The sequence below is a fragment of the Mercenaria mercenaria genome, chromosome 1 (genome assembly GCF_021730395.1).
Source record: "Mercenaria mercenaria strain notata chromosome 1, MADL_Memer_1, whole genome shotgun sequence".
Lineage (NCBI taxonomy): Eukaryota > Metazoa > Mollusca > Bivalvia > Venerida > Veneridae > Mercenaria > Mercenaria mercenaria.
Genome location: NC_069361.1, coordinates 65,170,205 through 65,187,901, shown reverse-complemented (window position 1 = coordinate 65,187,901; position 17,697 = coordinate 65,170,205). Strand labels below are relative to the sequence as shown.

Below are 17,697 nucleotides of genomic sequence, written 5' to 3'. Positions count from 1 at the left end.
TTCAAAGTCCAAACGGGGGCATAATTTGCCCAAAATACATGCCATAGTTATGGGACTTGATCCAGTGAGGTTAGTAGTTGATCTAGAAAAAGTAAAAATAAGTTTCAAATCTATATGCCTTTTAGAAATAGCTGTATGTACTTGCACGCAAAACTTTAACCAGAATTTGCTAAGTCCAAAAGGGGGCATAATTTGGCCAAAATGAAGGTCAGAGTTATGGGACTTGCTGCTATCAACTAGTTTTATAACCCCGAAGACACATGTGAAGTTTCAAATCAATATCTGCATTAGTTTTGGAGATAGAAACTTGCATGTAAAACTTTAACCAGAATTTTCAAAGTCTAAAAGGGGGCATAATTTGCTCAAAATACATGTCAGAGTTATGGGTCTTGACCCAGTGAGGTTGGTAATTGATCTAGAAAAAGAAAAAATAAGTTTCAAATCTATATGCCTTTTAGAAATAGCTGTATGTACTTGCACGCAAAACTTTAACCAGAACTTTCTAAGTCCAAAAGGGGGCATAATTTGGCCAAAATGAATGTCAGAGTTATGGGACTTGCTGCTATCAACTAGTTTTATAACCCCGAAGACACATGTGAAGTTTCAAATCAATATCTGCATTAGTTTTGGAGATAGTAATTTGCATGTAAAACTTTAACCAAAATTTTCTAAGTCCAAAAGGGGGCATAATTTGCTCAAAATACATGTCAGAGTTATGGGACTTGACCCAGAGAGGTTGGTAATTGACCTAGAAAAAGAAAAAATAAGTTTCAAAGCTATATGCCTTTAATTGATGGCTGTATGTACTTGCATGCAAAAACTTAACCAAGGTGTGACGCCGACGCCAGGGTGAGTAGAATACTATAGCTAGACTATTCTTCGAATAGTCGAGCTAAAAATGTTTGTAATAAGATTTCATATAGAATAAAGTATAAGTTTTCAACTTTATTTAAATGACTTTCATACTTAATGTACTTTGACATTATAGCATTTTACATTAACTAAATAAAATATATCGCACAAAGTACATTTCAGAAAATGGCAACAATATAATTATTTCAGAGCATTAAAACATTTAGAAAATCAGCTTATTTAAAAAAGACATAAAAATATCAGAAAATTAATTTACTATTTATTTGATCTGTTCTTTCTTAAAAAGAAAAACAAAACAAACAAAAATTCTTTTTCAAGACACTTGAAGAGATGAAAGAAACAACTGCTATGATTTCAAGCAAAGAAGTTGAATAAAAAAAAATGTTATGTTCTCAAATATTTAGTTTATGTATATAGCAAACTGAGAAAATGTTGAATAAGCTTGGGAACTTGTTTTAATTATAGACAAGACAAGACTTATATCTGATCCGTAGCGCCAAAGAGCAGACAATACATAATCTGTCACTTTTTCCAGACCGTTTTAAAATGCCACAAAATTAATTATCACAAAAACCCTACTTTTTTTGTAAAATATATAGATTGTACCATAGCGTAAGGACTACAGATGATAAAAAAGATGACTCTTGATTTGTTTTATTTGAGAATTAAAACATCACAACCCACACCGCTAGTTAATTCGCTACGAATTGCGAGGTCCTGCTTTCACCTCCAAGGTAATTTGCATAATGATCTACTACTCAATATATAAATGCAACAGGAAATTATGTCAAAAGAAAAGTTTTGATAGAGATTAGCCCAACATGCAACACAAGACAAGCAGAGTTCTCAACAAAGGGTGCTACAGAGTTAGTTGTGGTGAGAAACTGTGAGTAAAAGAAGACAGCCACTGAAGTCTGTCTGTCTGAAGCCTGATCAGGCTGGTAACATTGCCCGATCGGGCTTATGACACAAAAAGTAATATTTCTTGACAAATAATGAAGATATTTCTTTCAAACTTGGTCCATTTATTAAGCATTACATATAATGCTTATCAAGATAGAAATAACTTTGTTGCCTTCAGTTTAGTTAGAATTACTTCCCTTTTTCAGATTTTTATGATGCATAATTTTTGAAGTCCAAAAATATTATGTTTTAATCACAGGCACCAGTATCGGACCTGGGACAAAAATATGTTTGTTTTCATCCTAAATGAGTTAAAAATGAAAAATATGTAGTGAAATATGAGCCCCCTTCAAAATATACATATGTTTACTGAAGGCCAGAATCTCGAGAATCGAGCCTGCGAGCAATGGGTTCACTTCCCGGGCCGTTGTGAAATAAATTATCTAGACAATTAAACAAACTACCTATCACCATTTCACGTGTACATTTAGCTACAAAATGAGACCGACCCCAAGTCTGTAGCACTACCCATTCATGAAATATCTATCAGAAAACGAGTGCCTTTCTGCTGAAAGTTCCAGGTAGATAGAAATGTGGCACAACGAAACGGTACGAAATCACGGACTAAAATATGTTTGTCAGCCAAGCAAGGGTCAAATTCAATAAACAAGAGGACCATGATGGTCCTGAATCGCTCACCTGCCCCCACATGAACTGAGTATGACGTCGTTTTTTCTATTATTTGACACAGTGACCTAGTTTTTGAGCTCATGTGACCTACTTCTGAACTTGACCTAGATATCATCAAGATAAAAATTCTGACCAATTTTCATGAAGATCCATTGAAAAATATGGCCTCTAGAGAGGTCACAAGGTTTTTTTTATTATTTGACATAATAACCCAGTTTTTGAAGGCATGTGACCCAGTTTTGTATTTGACCTAGATATCATCAAGGTGAACATTCTCACCAATTTTTATATAGATCTTGTGAAATATATGGCCTTTAGAAAGGTCGCAAGGTTTTTCTATTTTTAGACGTACTGACCTAGTTTTGACCGCATGTAACCCAGTTTCAAACTTGACCTAGACAACATCAAGATGAACATTCAGACCAACTTTCATACAGATCCCATGAAAACTATGGCCTCTAGAGTGGTCACAAGGTTTTTTCTATTATTTGACCTACTGACCTAATTTTTGTCTGCATGTGACCCAGTTTCAAACCTGACCTAGATATCATCAAGATGAACATTCTGACCAATTTTCATGCAGATCCCGTGAAAAATATGGCCTCTACAGAGGTCACAGGGTTTTTCTATTATTTGACTTACTGACCTAGTTTTTGACTGCACGTGACCCAGTTTCAAACTTGACCTACATATCATGAAGATGAACATTCTGATCAATTTTCATGCAGATCCAATGAAAAATACGGCCTCCACAGAGGTCACAAGGTTTTTCTATTATTTGACCTACTGACCTAGTTTTGGACCGGACGTGACCCAGTTTCGAACTTGACCTAGATTTCATCAAGATGAACATTCTGACCAATTTTCATGCAGATCCCATGAAAAATATGACCACCAGAGAGGTCACAAGGATTTTCTATTATTTGACCTACTGACCTAGTTTTTGATGGTACGTAACCCAGTTTCGAACTTGACCTAGATATCATCAAGATGAACATTCTGACCAATTTTTATGAAGATCCATTGAAAAATATGGCCTCTAGGGAGGTCACAAGGATTTTCTATTTTTAGACCTACTGACCTAGTTTTGGACTGCACATGACCCAGTTTCGAAGTTGACCTAGATATCATCAAGATGAACATTCTGACCAATATTCATAAAGATCCCATGAAAAATGTGACCTCTAGAGTGGTCACAAGCAAAAGTTTACGCACGCACGCACGGACGGACGACGGACGCTGCGTGATCACAAAAGCTCACCTTGTCACTTTGTGACAGGTGAGCTAAAAATACTAAATAGTATAAATAAATACATAAACTAGGGCCACTCACAATCGTCAGTAGCATCTCAAACACGCGATATTGGCGTTTCAAATTTTTCCGCAGTCTTTCAATTGAATGCTACGCCATTGAACAGAATTCGTAAGGTATTTTTAAACGCAATTTCTGATTGGCCAATAGCGACAGAACCGTATCGTTTCGCACAAAATTACTCTGATATTATCGTATCGGTTTCAATGGCGGATAATACAATTGAAAGACCGACGGAAAAATAATATAGTAAATATCGCGTGTAGCAGATGATACTGACGGTGGTGAGTGGCCATAATTTGCATATTTAGTAATACTTGTTATTAATGTCAAATGAATTTGATCCTTGCTAGGCTGACAAACATCTTTTAGTCCGTGATTTCGTACCGCTCCATTGTGCCACATTTCTATCTACCTGGAACTTTCAACAGATAGGCACTCGTTTTCTGATAGATATTTCATGAATGGGAAGGGCTAGAGACTTGGGGTTGGTCTCATTTTGTAGCTAAATGTACACGTGAAATATTGATAGGTAGTTTGTTTAATTGTCTAGAGAATTTATTTCACAATGGCCCTGGAAGTGAACCCATTGCTCGCAGGCTCGATTCTCGAGATTCTGGCCTTCAGTAGACATATGTATATTTTGAAGGGGGCTCATATTTCACTACATATTTTTCATTTTTAACTCATTTAGGATGAAAACAAACATATTTTTGTCCCAGGTCCGATACTGGTGCCTGTGGTTTTAATGCAATGTTTAAAACAGAAAAGGGTTCAATGGCTTTCTAGTGCTGCAAACTTGTGCGCCAATACCTTTATTCTATATATTTAGGGTAAATACTTTGTTTCTAGTGCACGGCTACTAAACGCTAGCGCCACCACCAAATTGTGGTGATAAGGAAAAGAGCTATTGACATTTCCGTGGTGCAGCTATCGCCCGTTTCTACTTGTAAACACGTGAGTAAAATTTATATTTTATCTTATATTTTTATTGATAAAACTTTTTTCGAAAATCGGAGAATGTAGTTCCGTGTAACAACACTTTTACTAGTGGTTGGCTGTAATTTCATTAAAATATTATGCAAATTGTGGTGCCAGGAGCTTTTCTCCCGAATTTGACAGTGGCATATTTTCATATCGGCTAGTATTCGAACTCCATTCCGATGATAAGACACACTGTAAAAATATACCTGCGCAGGTAAATCGTGTAGAACTGAATAACACGTATTCCCATACACCAAAGAATTACGAAAAATACAGTAAAAAGTTACAACACGACTATTTTTGAAAATGATGGCGCTATCATCCAAGTGGTGGCGCTAAACAGTAGTGGTGGCGCTGTTGTATATGATTAGTGGCTGATATATTCAATTTTAAAATATGAAAATTTCTATAATAATTGATGTTATCAACATATCCCACACTACACCTAAATTATGTTACTCAACAAAATATATGTAGTAACCTGTACATGATCGCAAAATAATCTACATGTATATGGATTCAGATTGTGCATCTAAGCTGTATTGATTAATCATATTTAATCGATTGGAATTGAAAATGTACTGTACTTTTCAGAAAGAATTGTGAAAGTAGGGTCTTTTGTTTACAATGCATGCAAACCACGTAAAAATACAAAGGCAAGTAACTTTCAGAATCTTAATATAACAAATAAATTCTACACAAATCTTTGTTTGAAATATAAGTATTGCTACTATTTTTCATGACCTGAATTTAAAGTACACTTACGTTTGTATTTAGGTAGAATATTTAAAGGTTAGAAATAATTCTACATTAACATTTTAAACAAAGGAAATTTACCTTGACTATAAGAGTCCCAAGGGTCTGTGAGTATTTTGTTCTTTTTTTTCTTGGATAGAGAATGTTTCATAAAGGTAAATAAACTATGATCGTGTTTTTCTTTCTTTAATAACATGATTCCTTGCAGGAATATTATCAGTTAGAGAATGTTGTTGTTTGTTTTGTTCCGGATGCGTCAGCAGTTCGTATTACTGAATGCCGTAACAGCGCCACCACTACTGTATAGCGCCATCACTAGAGTTTTAGCGCCACCACTTTTAAAAATCCTGGAATATTTCTTCTAACCCGAGATTCTATTATTCATGGTGTGTGCCTATATAGTTATTTATCATTTCTACACCATTTGCATGCGCAGGTATGTTCTTACAGTTTGTCCATTAATCGGAATGGCGTTCGAATACTGGCCGATATGAAAATGTGCCACTGTCAGATTCGGGAGAAAAGCTCCTGACACCACAATTTGCATATGATTTTAATGAAATTACAGCCAACCACTAGTTAAAGTGTTGTTTCATGGAACTTCATTCTCCGATTTTTGAAAAAAGTTCTATCAATAAAAATGTAAGATAAAATATAAATTTTACTCACGTGTTTACATTTTCAAACGGGCGATAGCTGCACCACGGAAATGTCGATAGCTCTTTTCCTTATCACCACAATTTGGTGGTGGCGCTAGCGTTTAGTAGCCGTGTAGTGCAGATGTATGAGCAATTTTTTTAGGACTAACATTTCTCTATAATGTTGTAAGTGAAAGCAGAGTAAAATGCTTACATTCATGTACCAACGCAATAATTTAGAGCATTAGAAAGCCATTTAACCCTTTTTTGTTTTAAACTTAGCATTAGAACATTGTGTTTTTGGACTATGAAAAGGGGAAATAATTCTACCAAAACTGAAGGCAACCAGTTATTTTTAGGAAGTGTCTAGGGGTACGGATCCGTACCTCTAGAATCTGATTCTAGAGGTACGGATCCGTACCTCTAGACAATCCTGTTAGGGGTTTTCTAGGGGTACGGACCTCCTTTTTCTAGAGATTTAGGGTTATATATATCTTAAATTTTGTTGAAAATGAAATAAAAAAGTAAGACTTAACCAGTGTTCACTTAAAACTTGGATCTAAATGGTTTACAGATACCAGCGTTCACCCGATTGTTTACCTTCTATTTCAAAACCAAAATAACCGAGGAACTCCAAATGAATAAAATGTTCCGTGCCGATCAGTTTGTTGTAAAATAAACTGTTGATAACATATAAGTGAGTGCATGTAACCCTTAAATGATTTCTATTTGAAATTCAGCAGAAAAAAAAATAAATTAAGCATAATAATATGCACCTATTTATTTTGTTATTTAACAAGATATTATGATAATCGGCACGGAACTGATTGTTTAATAATCAATTAACCGACATTAAGTAAAGAAAACTGTTTGTGAAAACGTCCCTTGTATCTCGTAACGGCTACCAAATGAGTGGAAAACATAAATACCCTAAGGGTTAATTATCATTAAAAATAGTTTTTTCCCCAACATATTTAACATTATTTTGTTTAATCTTTGTATTTTTTTCTGCCAGTTCGAATCCTTATGATTTATTTGGTGTTCCTCGGTTATTTATGTTTCGAAAGAAAATGTAACAAATCGGGTGAACGGTGTTGTCTGTAAACCATTTAGGTTTAAGTTTAAGGTGAATTATGATGAAGTCTTATTTGTTATTTCATTTTCAACAAAATTTGAAATGTAAATGACCCTTAATCTCTTGAAAATCGGAGGTCCGTACCCCTAGAAAACCCCTTACAGGCTTGTCTAGAGGTACGGATCCGTACCTCTAGAATCAGATTCTAGAGGTACGGATCCGTACCCCTAGACACTTCCTTATTTTTATTCTAATTTGTATCATTTGTTATGCTTAACAAATGGACAAAGTTTGAAAAAAATATCTTCATTATTTTTCAAGAAATATTACTTTTTGTGTCATAAGCCCGATCGGGCAATGTTACCAGCCTGCTGATAGGAGTAACGACGCATCTGCCCACCTAATGACCTAAAAAGAAATGTTAGATTTGTAAATCTCTGACCATGTGGAACAAATTTATTGTCATAATTCTCAAACACATTGCTTAATTATGATATCTGACACGAAATGAATGTAAATTTGTCTCGTATAACGTAGGAAATTCCAATATATTTAATACCTTTCAGAATCCTCGCGACGGGCAAGGTTTTCGTGCAAGCGTCAGGTCACACAGATTAAAGGGAAGTTACTCTCTAGAATTGTACAGTAATTTACCGGGCCACCGAAATTCCCGTGAAAATGAACCAAGATGATGTTAATACATTGGTTTCTTCTGTCCAGGTTATTATGAGTCCTAATGCTACGCCAGCAGATCGACAAACAGCTCATCAGGTATGCAGAAATAGCATATTTCTTTTTGTAGGTAAAATGTTAAATTCGGATAGTATTTTTCGGATATCTATCTGTCTATCTATCTTCCATATAGACAAACCCCTGCTGGGGACCTAGACTTCGCACTTCAACTAGCAAAAATGTTAAAAAGAGTAAAAAGTAGTGGTAAAAAGCAAGAAGGAGAATGGTTAAAAACTGGTTAGAATCAGGGCAGGTGATATTGTGAATAATTGATGTATCCTTTAAACGTGATGTTGCCTGTTAGTTGCAGTGTGTGACATTAAATTTTTAACACCGTAGCCAATGGGGCTACGGACTTCCAATTCTTTGTAGCCCGACAGAATTTTTCATAGCCCCACCAATTTTTGCACAAGAATGAACAAGTCTTTCATTCCAGTATAATTACAGTGGAGTCCGCTTATTTGCATACCCAATTTGTCAAAGCAAAATATGCGAATAACCGGGCTATTCGTTTATCCGAATATACGTATATGGCATCTGTTTCGGTATACTTCGGCTGCTCTAGGAGCAATGGTTATTACTTTGAATCAATACGGCAACATTAATTAGAAAATGTGTCACTAATGGAGTGATTAATCATACCTGTGTATGTAAATTGTTTTAAACAAATAAAGCTGTAAACGACAATATTTTTTATTTACCACTGACTGGAATTTACCCGCGAATCGTATAGATATCAAAACGCCATGCGGGTAATTTTCCATTCCACGAGCACGTGTGACCTATCGTAATGCCTAACTTACAACGCCGTTACTTTTGTTCATCGACATGTATACAAAAAACGCGCGTCACGCATTCATTTTTTTATTTTATGGCTTCAGATTTTCAACACCGATTGAGAAGTAATATAGTTTGAATTCTATAATGATTTAAAAAAGGTTTTAACAGAAGTGTTGGCAAAATTCTATAAAAACGGTCGATTTTTCATAAAATCAGGGGTCACGCTGTCGATCGCCACTTGAGCCATTTGCGACAAAAAATTAAATGTGGCTCCGAAATTTTCTAATTGGCGAAAATGGCCCGAAGCTATCTGTCTGCAAAACTACGAATATTGCCAGTTTTACGAACCAAAAGGTGTGAAAAATCCATAATCTGTGTAGACACAACATCCGTTATTGAAAGGGAGGGAGCCAATTTGCAATTTTTTTTATTTGATCAGGCAGTTAATTGGCGATAATTAGATTATTGAATAACAAACTGGATAATTATAATCACCATTTTGTGCACCTGATACGATTTTATGAGCAGTCGGCCGTTAGACAAATTTTCTATGATTGCCGAGGGTTAGTTTGGGCAAAAACAAATAAAAATGCTTTAGACAAGCAGAAATTGTAAGTATTGAATAGCTATGATGATAGAAAAGCAATAAAACATAGGTATTTTATCAAATATTTAATTCCAACTTACGTTTTCCGAATTTGTCACCCGTTTTCGCGACCGTGATTTTCGGATATTTCTGTCATTTCTGACGAGATTTTTTAGTGCAATTTTAATAAAAAGTCTACATTTAAGAGAAATATGACAACTGTTGCAAAAGGAGCTCTTATTTTGAAGTGTTTTTCAAGAATAAAACATGCGAAGGCATCGGACCCCACCCACTTGAAGGCAAATTATGTGCAAAATAAGACATTGTTTTTTTTAAAACATTTTTTTTTCTTTTTTGACATCTTTATTTTAAATGTGATTTTCAGAATTTTTTTATTAAATGGGAGATGTTTATAAAAATGATAATTTTAGAAATTAACACAAATTGATTTTTCTAAATAGCTTTTTAAAGGGTTACTAAGAAATATGTTATAACTACATTAATTTCTTGAGTAGTATGAGTATACTTTGGTACATATAATGTAATCCTACAAGAACGTCAATGCTATGCGCTTCGCTGTTGTTGGCCTCATAATTTTATCTTTGGAAAAAGCAGTGGCTCAGAGAAAAAAATTCCCAGTGTGACCCCTGAAAATTACTTGCAAAATTTCAAACAGTGCAATCCTAAATACTTATTACTTTCTAAAAGTAAATAGATGATACAAACTATGGGTGAAAATTCAGACTTTTGACCAGAAAGTTCAAAAAACAGAATAGAAAAATCTTAAATAATGAAAAGGCAGCAGCAATTTAAAAATATGAAGTAAAACGATTTTTGCACAGATTTCTGTTACGCGTCCTTGTGAACGTACATAGAAAATGCGGTTAAAAAACAAAAATAATGTTGTTGCGTATTTTTAATAACTTTTGAATGAATCTTTGTACATGTATTTTTTGGCACAACACTTTATAATAAGATATTCTTCTCAAACCATTTTGTAATTTCCTTGAGGGCAAATAGGTCACAGGGGTAAGAAATCCGCTATTATAGTTTGACACGTTTACCTGTCAGTTTGTACGGGATATTGCACATTCGCTTTAACAAATTAAAAAGAAGCTTTTTTATTGATTGTTACAACACTATATCTACTTCTAAGCACTTAAGAACCGAGGCGGTACGATCAAACAGTGATGTGCAACATGGCATGAAAACATGTCGTAATGCCACGAAAATCTCGGGGGGGGGGGGGGGGGGGGGGGGGAACTATACAGCTTTGATCTCCACTTCTAATGTCACACACCGATTGTCACCTAGGCGACGTGAAACAGCTGATCGGCTAGAGTAATTCACAATTCACAGTAAATTTTCGGCATCTTTTGATCATTTTTATCGCTGTTTGCGACCAAATTAGTGGACTTTTAGCCAAATGTTTTATGCAATTAAGCGGGACGGATTAAAAATTCAATGCAATTATACGAAAATCTTTAAAGGTAATTATGTAGGGATCGATCGGTGCTTCAAGTTCCTATGCGAATATCCGGGATATGCGATTAACCGATATGAAATTAAGTGGAACATACTGTATATCTTTATATATATATTTATATATATATACTAGTCAATATATAGCATACTGTTCATGATCAATACTGGGTACATCTTTACAGATTCAACAAGTTGTCGTCGTTTTCATATTTTAATTTGAAAAAGTGTTCATAAAATTGTGCAGAAAGTGAAGGACACAGACTCATGAAACAAGATCAAAAGCAGCTTTGTCATGTTTGTAGACTAGAAATAGCTTGGCAAAAATATATATTGGATTAGATTTTTTTATACACAGTAGACCTGGAAATAAAATGGATTCAAACTGTGCGAATTTGCAGAAACAAATTTATCCGAATTTAAATTCAGTTCGAGTACTATTGTTTTCGATAAATAGGGCAATGGTGACAGAAAGAAGAACTATTCCCAAAAAATGGACCTCTTTCTCATATTTTTTTTTCTTTTTTTTCTGCTGTTGCTGACGTTGCTGTAGGCCTTTTGAATGCCTTTCCTGGCTGTGCCACAGCGAAATATTTCAACTGATTCATTCTCAGCGCGCAAAAGTCGTTGTCATCTCTCGGGTACCCCAGTTAACTCCCTTGCAGCTGAGGTAGATTTTACAAAAGTGTGAAATGCACAGAACCGGTGTAAATGTAAACATGGTCTGCTGATGAGGAAACTTAGCAAAATGTGGATCTTTGCAATGATCGTTTTCAGTAAATTAATTCCTCAGAATTTTTCATAGCCCGAGGGTTAATGTCGCACAATGTAGTTGCACCTTGCTAATCATATTTTGGAATAGTGTCGGGTTTAGTTGGAAGTTTGTCTGTTACAGGATTTTATAAGATGTCTGTCATCATTTTCAAGTATTGTCGTACCCTGTAATTTTACGCACACCTATTTTGACGCCATTTTTGTTTTGACCTCATTTTCAATTAATTGGTGTTTCCGATGACGTAGTTACACAGTGGTTTGACAGAAAAACATCACGGTTCATCTCACCTGTAAACAATCGCAAAACTTCTTGATTTGTAGATATTTACTGTAAATATGTGGGTGGAAAAAGGAAAAATATAAATAGGCTGTGGTTGGAATTTTTTTTCTTAATGAGCAAAAGTTATAATAAATTGTTGTTAATCTTGTTATTTTTCAGATATGTGAAGAATTCAAGGAGAATTCCCCATATTGTATACCATGTGGATTAACATTATCTGAGAGAGTACATCCCCATATCATACGTCACTTTGGCTTGCAATTACTGCAACATGTCATCAGGTTTGTGAATGGAACAAATTTTGTATCAGAACAGTTTACAATCGTGAGCTTGATTACATGTGAACTTGCAGGGGAAAATTTGAAACTGCAACTTTGCTTATACTAAATAAATTTTAGCTGGTTGTGCTTATAAGAACCTGTCAAGAGTCCACTTCCTGGAAAAACCAGTACTGGTGTCAGATGAAGAGGCATGTTTGTGACCCTAGTGGGGCTTTAACTAATTATCCCCAGGTTGAGTGGCATACACCGTAACCATTAGATAATTGCAAAATGAGATATCAAACCTTACAATTTTTTTTGGTGAGTGAAAGTTTTAGGCTGGATGATCTACATTTTAAATCAGTGACCTGTCAGTGCTGTCACTGTTATTCCTCTGACAAAATCAGTCCTAGCAGTGTATTTTGTAATTTTTGGAATGCTTTGAGTTATTAATGAGTGTTTATCATGATATGAACTTGTGCACGTCCTATTTTTCATCTGGGGCCGCCCCCTATTTCCAGAGTTATGGCCCCTTAAATAGTTAAAAATGCACATTTTCACCTTGTGACGCGTCTAACTCAAAAAGTATGTCATATAAACCGATGAAACCTTGCATGAGTCTTTATCATAATATGAACTTGCGCACCTCCTATTTTTTGTCTGCCTCCGCCCCCCATTTCCAGATTTATTGCCCCAAAAATAGTTAATCAAAGGCCTGAATGGCCTGAGTCGGCTAATGATTGATGTACTGACAGTATAGTCTACCAGTTTCAGTTTGTTTTTAGTTTTTTTTCTTAAAATGTCATAACACAGCTCGATATTTACCCAAAATATTATATCCGGATACGATTACACTTTTCTCCAGTTTGAACAATATATTTTACAAATTGTGATGATAGAAGACATTTAGCAGCAATTGGCAGTATCTGACATTGAAGTTTACGGTTAAATTACCTCTTATTTAAATCTTTTCATAAAAAAGTTGTTTTGTTTCGCCAAACATAGATGATCTACTTTCGATTTCAAAAACTACAAGAAAATACAATTTAATGTTTCGCCGATTTGTTTATTTCTCGAAAAATAAGAATTAAAATCATTTTTAATATCAGTAGTAACTAAACAAACCAGTAACAGCTTCTTCTTCCGATAATTTATCCGTTTACTGACTGCAAAATTCAACCCACGCAAAGTTTATAGAAATCATACGATGCGTGTTTACGTTCAATGTGGGATAATTAAGGCTGATCGGCTATGTTACCTAACGCATCCAGACGATCCAGATTTTGTTTTTAAAAAAGCATTGTGTGCGTTTCTGTAATTTTATATACGTTTTTATACGCTTAGAAATTATTCGACATGCGTATTTGCATTATTTCTATACGTAATTTACGCTAATACGCATCTTATCTGGAGCCCTGCTGGAACTATTTTTTGTCTTTCGCTGGATGTTACCCAAGCTTTGTAAGCCTGCGCAATTCTTAAAATGCACATTTATGCTTAATGAGTTACATTCGAGAATTGCACAATTACAAGTCATAAATATGACAGATTACATCGTATATTGGTCATAGCAAAGGGAATTGACACAACTTAACTTCATTCATGCAGTGAACTGTTTGAAATTTGAGAAATCTAATGGAACTACATCCCTTCACATGTTATTCGGTCCATTTAGAGAATCGTTGGATAGCAAGGACTCGTCAAAAGGCTTCAGCCTTTAGCCGACTCAAAAATGCACATTTTCACATTGTGATGCGATAAGCTAAAAAATTATATGATATAAATGGATGAAAACTTGCATGAGTCTTTATCATGATATAAACTTGCACACCTCTTATTTTTTGGCAGGCTCCACCCCCTAATTTTTAAGTTATGGCCCCTGAAATAGTCAAAAATGCACATTTTCACCTAATAATGTGCCTAGCTCAAAAAGCATTTAATGTAAATTCATGAAACTTTGCTTGAGTCTTTATCATGATGTGACCTTGCATACTTGGAATTCTTCTTGAGAATTTTAGTGCTTATAACAGAGTTACGGCCCTTGAAATAGCAAAGTAGTGGATTTTTTGTTTGTGATACTCATAGCTCAATAAGTATATGGCCTAGAATACTGAATCCTTTTCATAAAATGTTAGTTTAGGCTATATTACCCCCTTAAGACTGCAAACATTTGAATTATTAGTAACAAATGTACCAGTGGGGGGCACACCCTGTGTCCTACGGACACATTCTAGTTTATAAAAATGATACACAAGAATTTAGTTCTGTAAAAATTCACAAAACATTGGCTCAGTAATAACTTGCATTTACTTGAGCCCATTTTTAGCCTGCCATTTTACACAGGCGATGAGTTTGCTTCTTTTGTTTTGTTTTAAGACTGTACATTTTTAGCTCGACTATTCGAAGAATAGGGGAGCTATCCTATTCGCCCGGCGTCGGCGTGAGCGTCACACAAATGTTAGAGTTTGCGTACCACCCCAAAAATTTTCAAAGTCCATTGAGATAGTGATTTTATATTTTGCATACTTGTTTACCATCATGACCCCGGTCTGTAAAAAGGAGGAGGCAACTCTATCAAGCATTTTGACTGAATTATGGCCCCTTTTCAACTTAGAATAAATGTAAAGTTTGCGTACCACCCCAAATATTTTCAAAGTCCATTGAGATATTGCTTTCATATTTTGCATACTTGTTTACCATCATGACCCCAGTCTGTAAAAAGGAGGAGGCAACTCTATCAAGCATTTGACTGAATTATGGCCCCTTTTCGACTTAGAATATGCTTATTGTAATGTTTAAGTTTTACTCATTGCTTATATTATACTATCAAGCATTGAGAATAGTCGAGCGCGCTGTCCACTGACAGCTCTTGTTGCATACTAAAATCTGGGGGAAAATATGGTACTTTTGAATTGTGTTGTTGAATTATTGCCCCTGTTAAAGGAGGAAGAAAATGCCATTATCGAAATGTATAATACCAATATTTTTCAGCCCTATGGATTTGTAAAATCACATATAACTGTAAGACCAGTTTTCCGGGCGGGGTGTATGTTCTCTGTGATGGTTTGATAAAAGACATTTTGTGTGAAATCATTCATCCTCCACCTCTGATTCATGTGGGGAAGTTGGCAGATCCTTGGAGAGAACAGGTTTGTGCTGGTACAGAATCCAGGAACACTACCTGTCATTACATAACTGAAATACTGTAGAAAAATGGTGTTTATGCTGAATATTTTTTCTTTTTTCAAGATTTCATAAAAGATATTTATGTTATGTTTTGTAGGTACAGATGGACAAAATTGACGGTAGAAGAAAAAGATTTGTTGAAAGCCAGTTCTTTGACTCTGATAGAAAAAGTATAGTTTTTCATATTATTTTGAAGTGGTATTCTAATAAAAGAAAGCATGGATATTATGCAGTGGCAAATGTAACTGCAAGTCAGTTGTACATGTATTTGAGACTTTGAAATTGCTGCAGTTTCAACACATTCCACATGAGCAACATAATTTCCTACCTGCCCTCTGACAAATTGTTACAAAATCCTTAGTAATTGATGGAAATATTTTGTCAGTATATATTGATTATTAGGAATTTTGCAATAATTTAGGCTTTCTTATAATGGCAATGTGCATGACTGTGAGTAAATGATCTGAAACATGTACCTTGTCAAAATGAACTGACACCAGAAACATGCTATTAACAAGTCCCTATAATAGCTAAAGTAGTGTAAAAGCTTCGAGAAATGTCAGTGTGATTTTTGGCATTTTTAAATAATTTTGCATTTTGGGACTTACTGCCATAAATTATTATGACTTTATACAGTCTGTATTCATTGTCAAAGATGAGAGGAAAACATCCCTGTGTGAAATCTGTTTTATCAATTACATATATAGTAATTGTTTTTCTCACTTTTTAGCTCACCTGAGCACGAAGTGCTCAAAGGTGAGCTTTTGTGATCACCCTGTGTCCGTCGTCGTCCGTCGTCAGTCGTCCGTCGTCAACAATTTGACTGTTAACACTCTAGAGGTCACAATTTTGGCCCAATCTTATTGTAACTTGGTCAGAATGTTACCCTCAATAAAATCTTGGACGAGTTCAATATTGGGTCATCTGGGTCAAAAACTAGGTCACCAGGTCAAATCAAAGGAAAAGCTTGTTAACACTCTAGAGGTCACAACTTTGGCCCAGTTTTAATGAAACTTGTTCAGAATGTTACTCTTAATAAAATATTGGACAAGTTCGATATTGGGTCATTTGGGGTCAAAAACTAGGTCACCAGGTCAAATCAAAGGAAAAGCTTGTTAACACTCTAGAGGTCACAATTTTGACCCAATATTAATGAAACTTGGTCAGAATGTTACCCTCATTAAAATCTTGGACGAGTTCAATATTGGATCATCTGGGGTCAAAAACTAGGTCACCAGGTCAAATCAAAGGAAAAGCTTGTTAACATTGTAGAGGCCACATTTATGACTGTATCTTCATGAATCTTGGTCAGAATGTTAATCTTGATGGTGTCAAGGTCCAGTTTAAATCTGGGTCATGTAGGATCAAAAACTAGGTCACCAGGTCAAATCAGAGGAAAAGCTTGTTAACACTGTAGAGGCCACATTTATGACCATATCTAAATGAAACTTGGTCAGAATGTTGATCTTAATGATTGATAGGTCAAGTTCAAATCTGGATCAGGTGGGATTCAAAACTAGGTCACTAGGTCAAATCAAAGGAAAAGCTTGTTAACACTCTAGAGGCCACATTTATGACTGTATCTTCATGAAACTTTGTCAGAATGTTAATCTTGATGATCTTTAGGCCAAAGTCAAGTCTGGGTCATGTTGGGTCAAAAACTAGGTCAACGGGTCAAATCGAAGGAAAAGCTAGTTAACACTTTAGAGACCACATTTATGACCATATTTTAAGGAAACTTGGTCAGAATGTTAATCTAGATGATCTTTAGGTCAATAGGTCAGGTGAGTGATACAGGGCCATCATGGCCCTCTTGTTTCAATTTTTTTTACGTTTTAAATTATATTTTAATGATAGTTAACATATGTGTTTGAATTTTTTTGTCTAGGGAACGTCTGGAATACTGGAAGAGCAACCTCATATCAAAGATGCAGTTTCTCGAATTGTCGTGGAAATATTAAAACACGACTGGCCAAACCTGTGGCCTTCACTGATGCCAGATCTGTATAGGCTATGTTTACAAGGGGTAAATATCTTTTTGAAGGATGAAAGTGAAAAAAAAAGTCTATTGGTTTCTTTATTTATATGTACTTAGACCTCGTTTGCTCTCATCTCTCAGTTTGTAAATAATTCCGGCCATTCTCAACAGGTTGGTATTACAGTAGAAGTTTTTTCTTTAAAAGCAACAAAAAGACTGAAGCCTTCAGATCCCATGGAGGCTGTTTTCACCTTGCTTTCTGTGCGCGCAATTGCAAATGCAATGTCAAGCTGAGAACCAGCTATTGCAATATATAAACCTAAGGAGACTCTCTCAAAATGCAAGTTGGTTCCTTTTTACGGGCGGCTGACTAGCTTTTACACAAAGCTAACTTTGTTTTCCTTTTAA

The 17,697-nt window shown here is 35.2% G+C and overlaps 2 protein-coding genes across 4 annotated transcripts in view; one reads left to right on the top strand and one right to left on the bottom strand.

The window, feature by feature from the left end:
* LOC123535587 (uncharacterized) overlaps window positions 1–7,836 on the bottom strand; it is a 36,765-nt gene extending 28,929 nt beyond the window's left edge. The window contains exon 1 of one of the 3 annotated variants that reach the window (XM_053549688.1): window positions 7,791–7,836. The gene's annotated coding sequence lies outside the window, so the exon portion shown is untranslated. The remainder of the gene's footprint in view (window positions 1–7,790) is intronic. The other 2 variants (XM_045318304.2, XM_053549680.1) reach the window with 2 other exon arrangements.
* A 7-nt stretch (window positions 7,837–7,843) lies between these two features.
* The window catches only part of LOC123566034 (exportin-5-like), an 88,926-nt gene continuing 79,072 nt past the window's right edge, over window positions 7,844–17,697 (top strand). Inside the window, exons 1-4 of the mRNA XM_053549677.1 lie at window positions 7,844–8,002; window positions 12,025–12,146; window positions 15,409–15,481; window positions 17,200–17,337. Coding sequence (XP_053405652.1) covers window positions 7,910–8,002; window positions 12,025–12,146; window positions 15,409–15,481; window positions 17,200–17,337 — 426 coding nt within the window. The 5' untranslated portion in view covers window positions 7,844–7,909. The remainder of the gene's footprint in view (window positions 8,003–12,024; window positions 12,147–15,408; window positions 15,482–17,199; window positions 17,338–17,697) is intronic.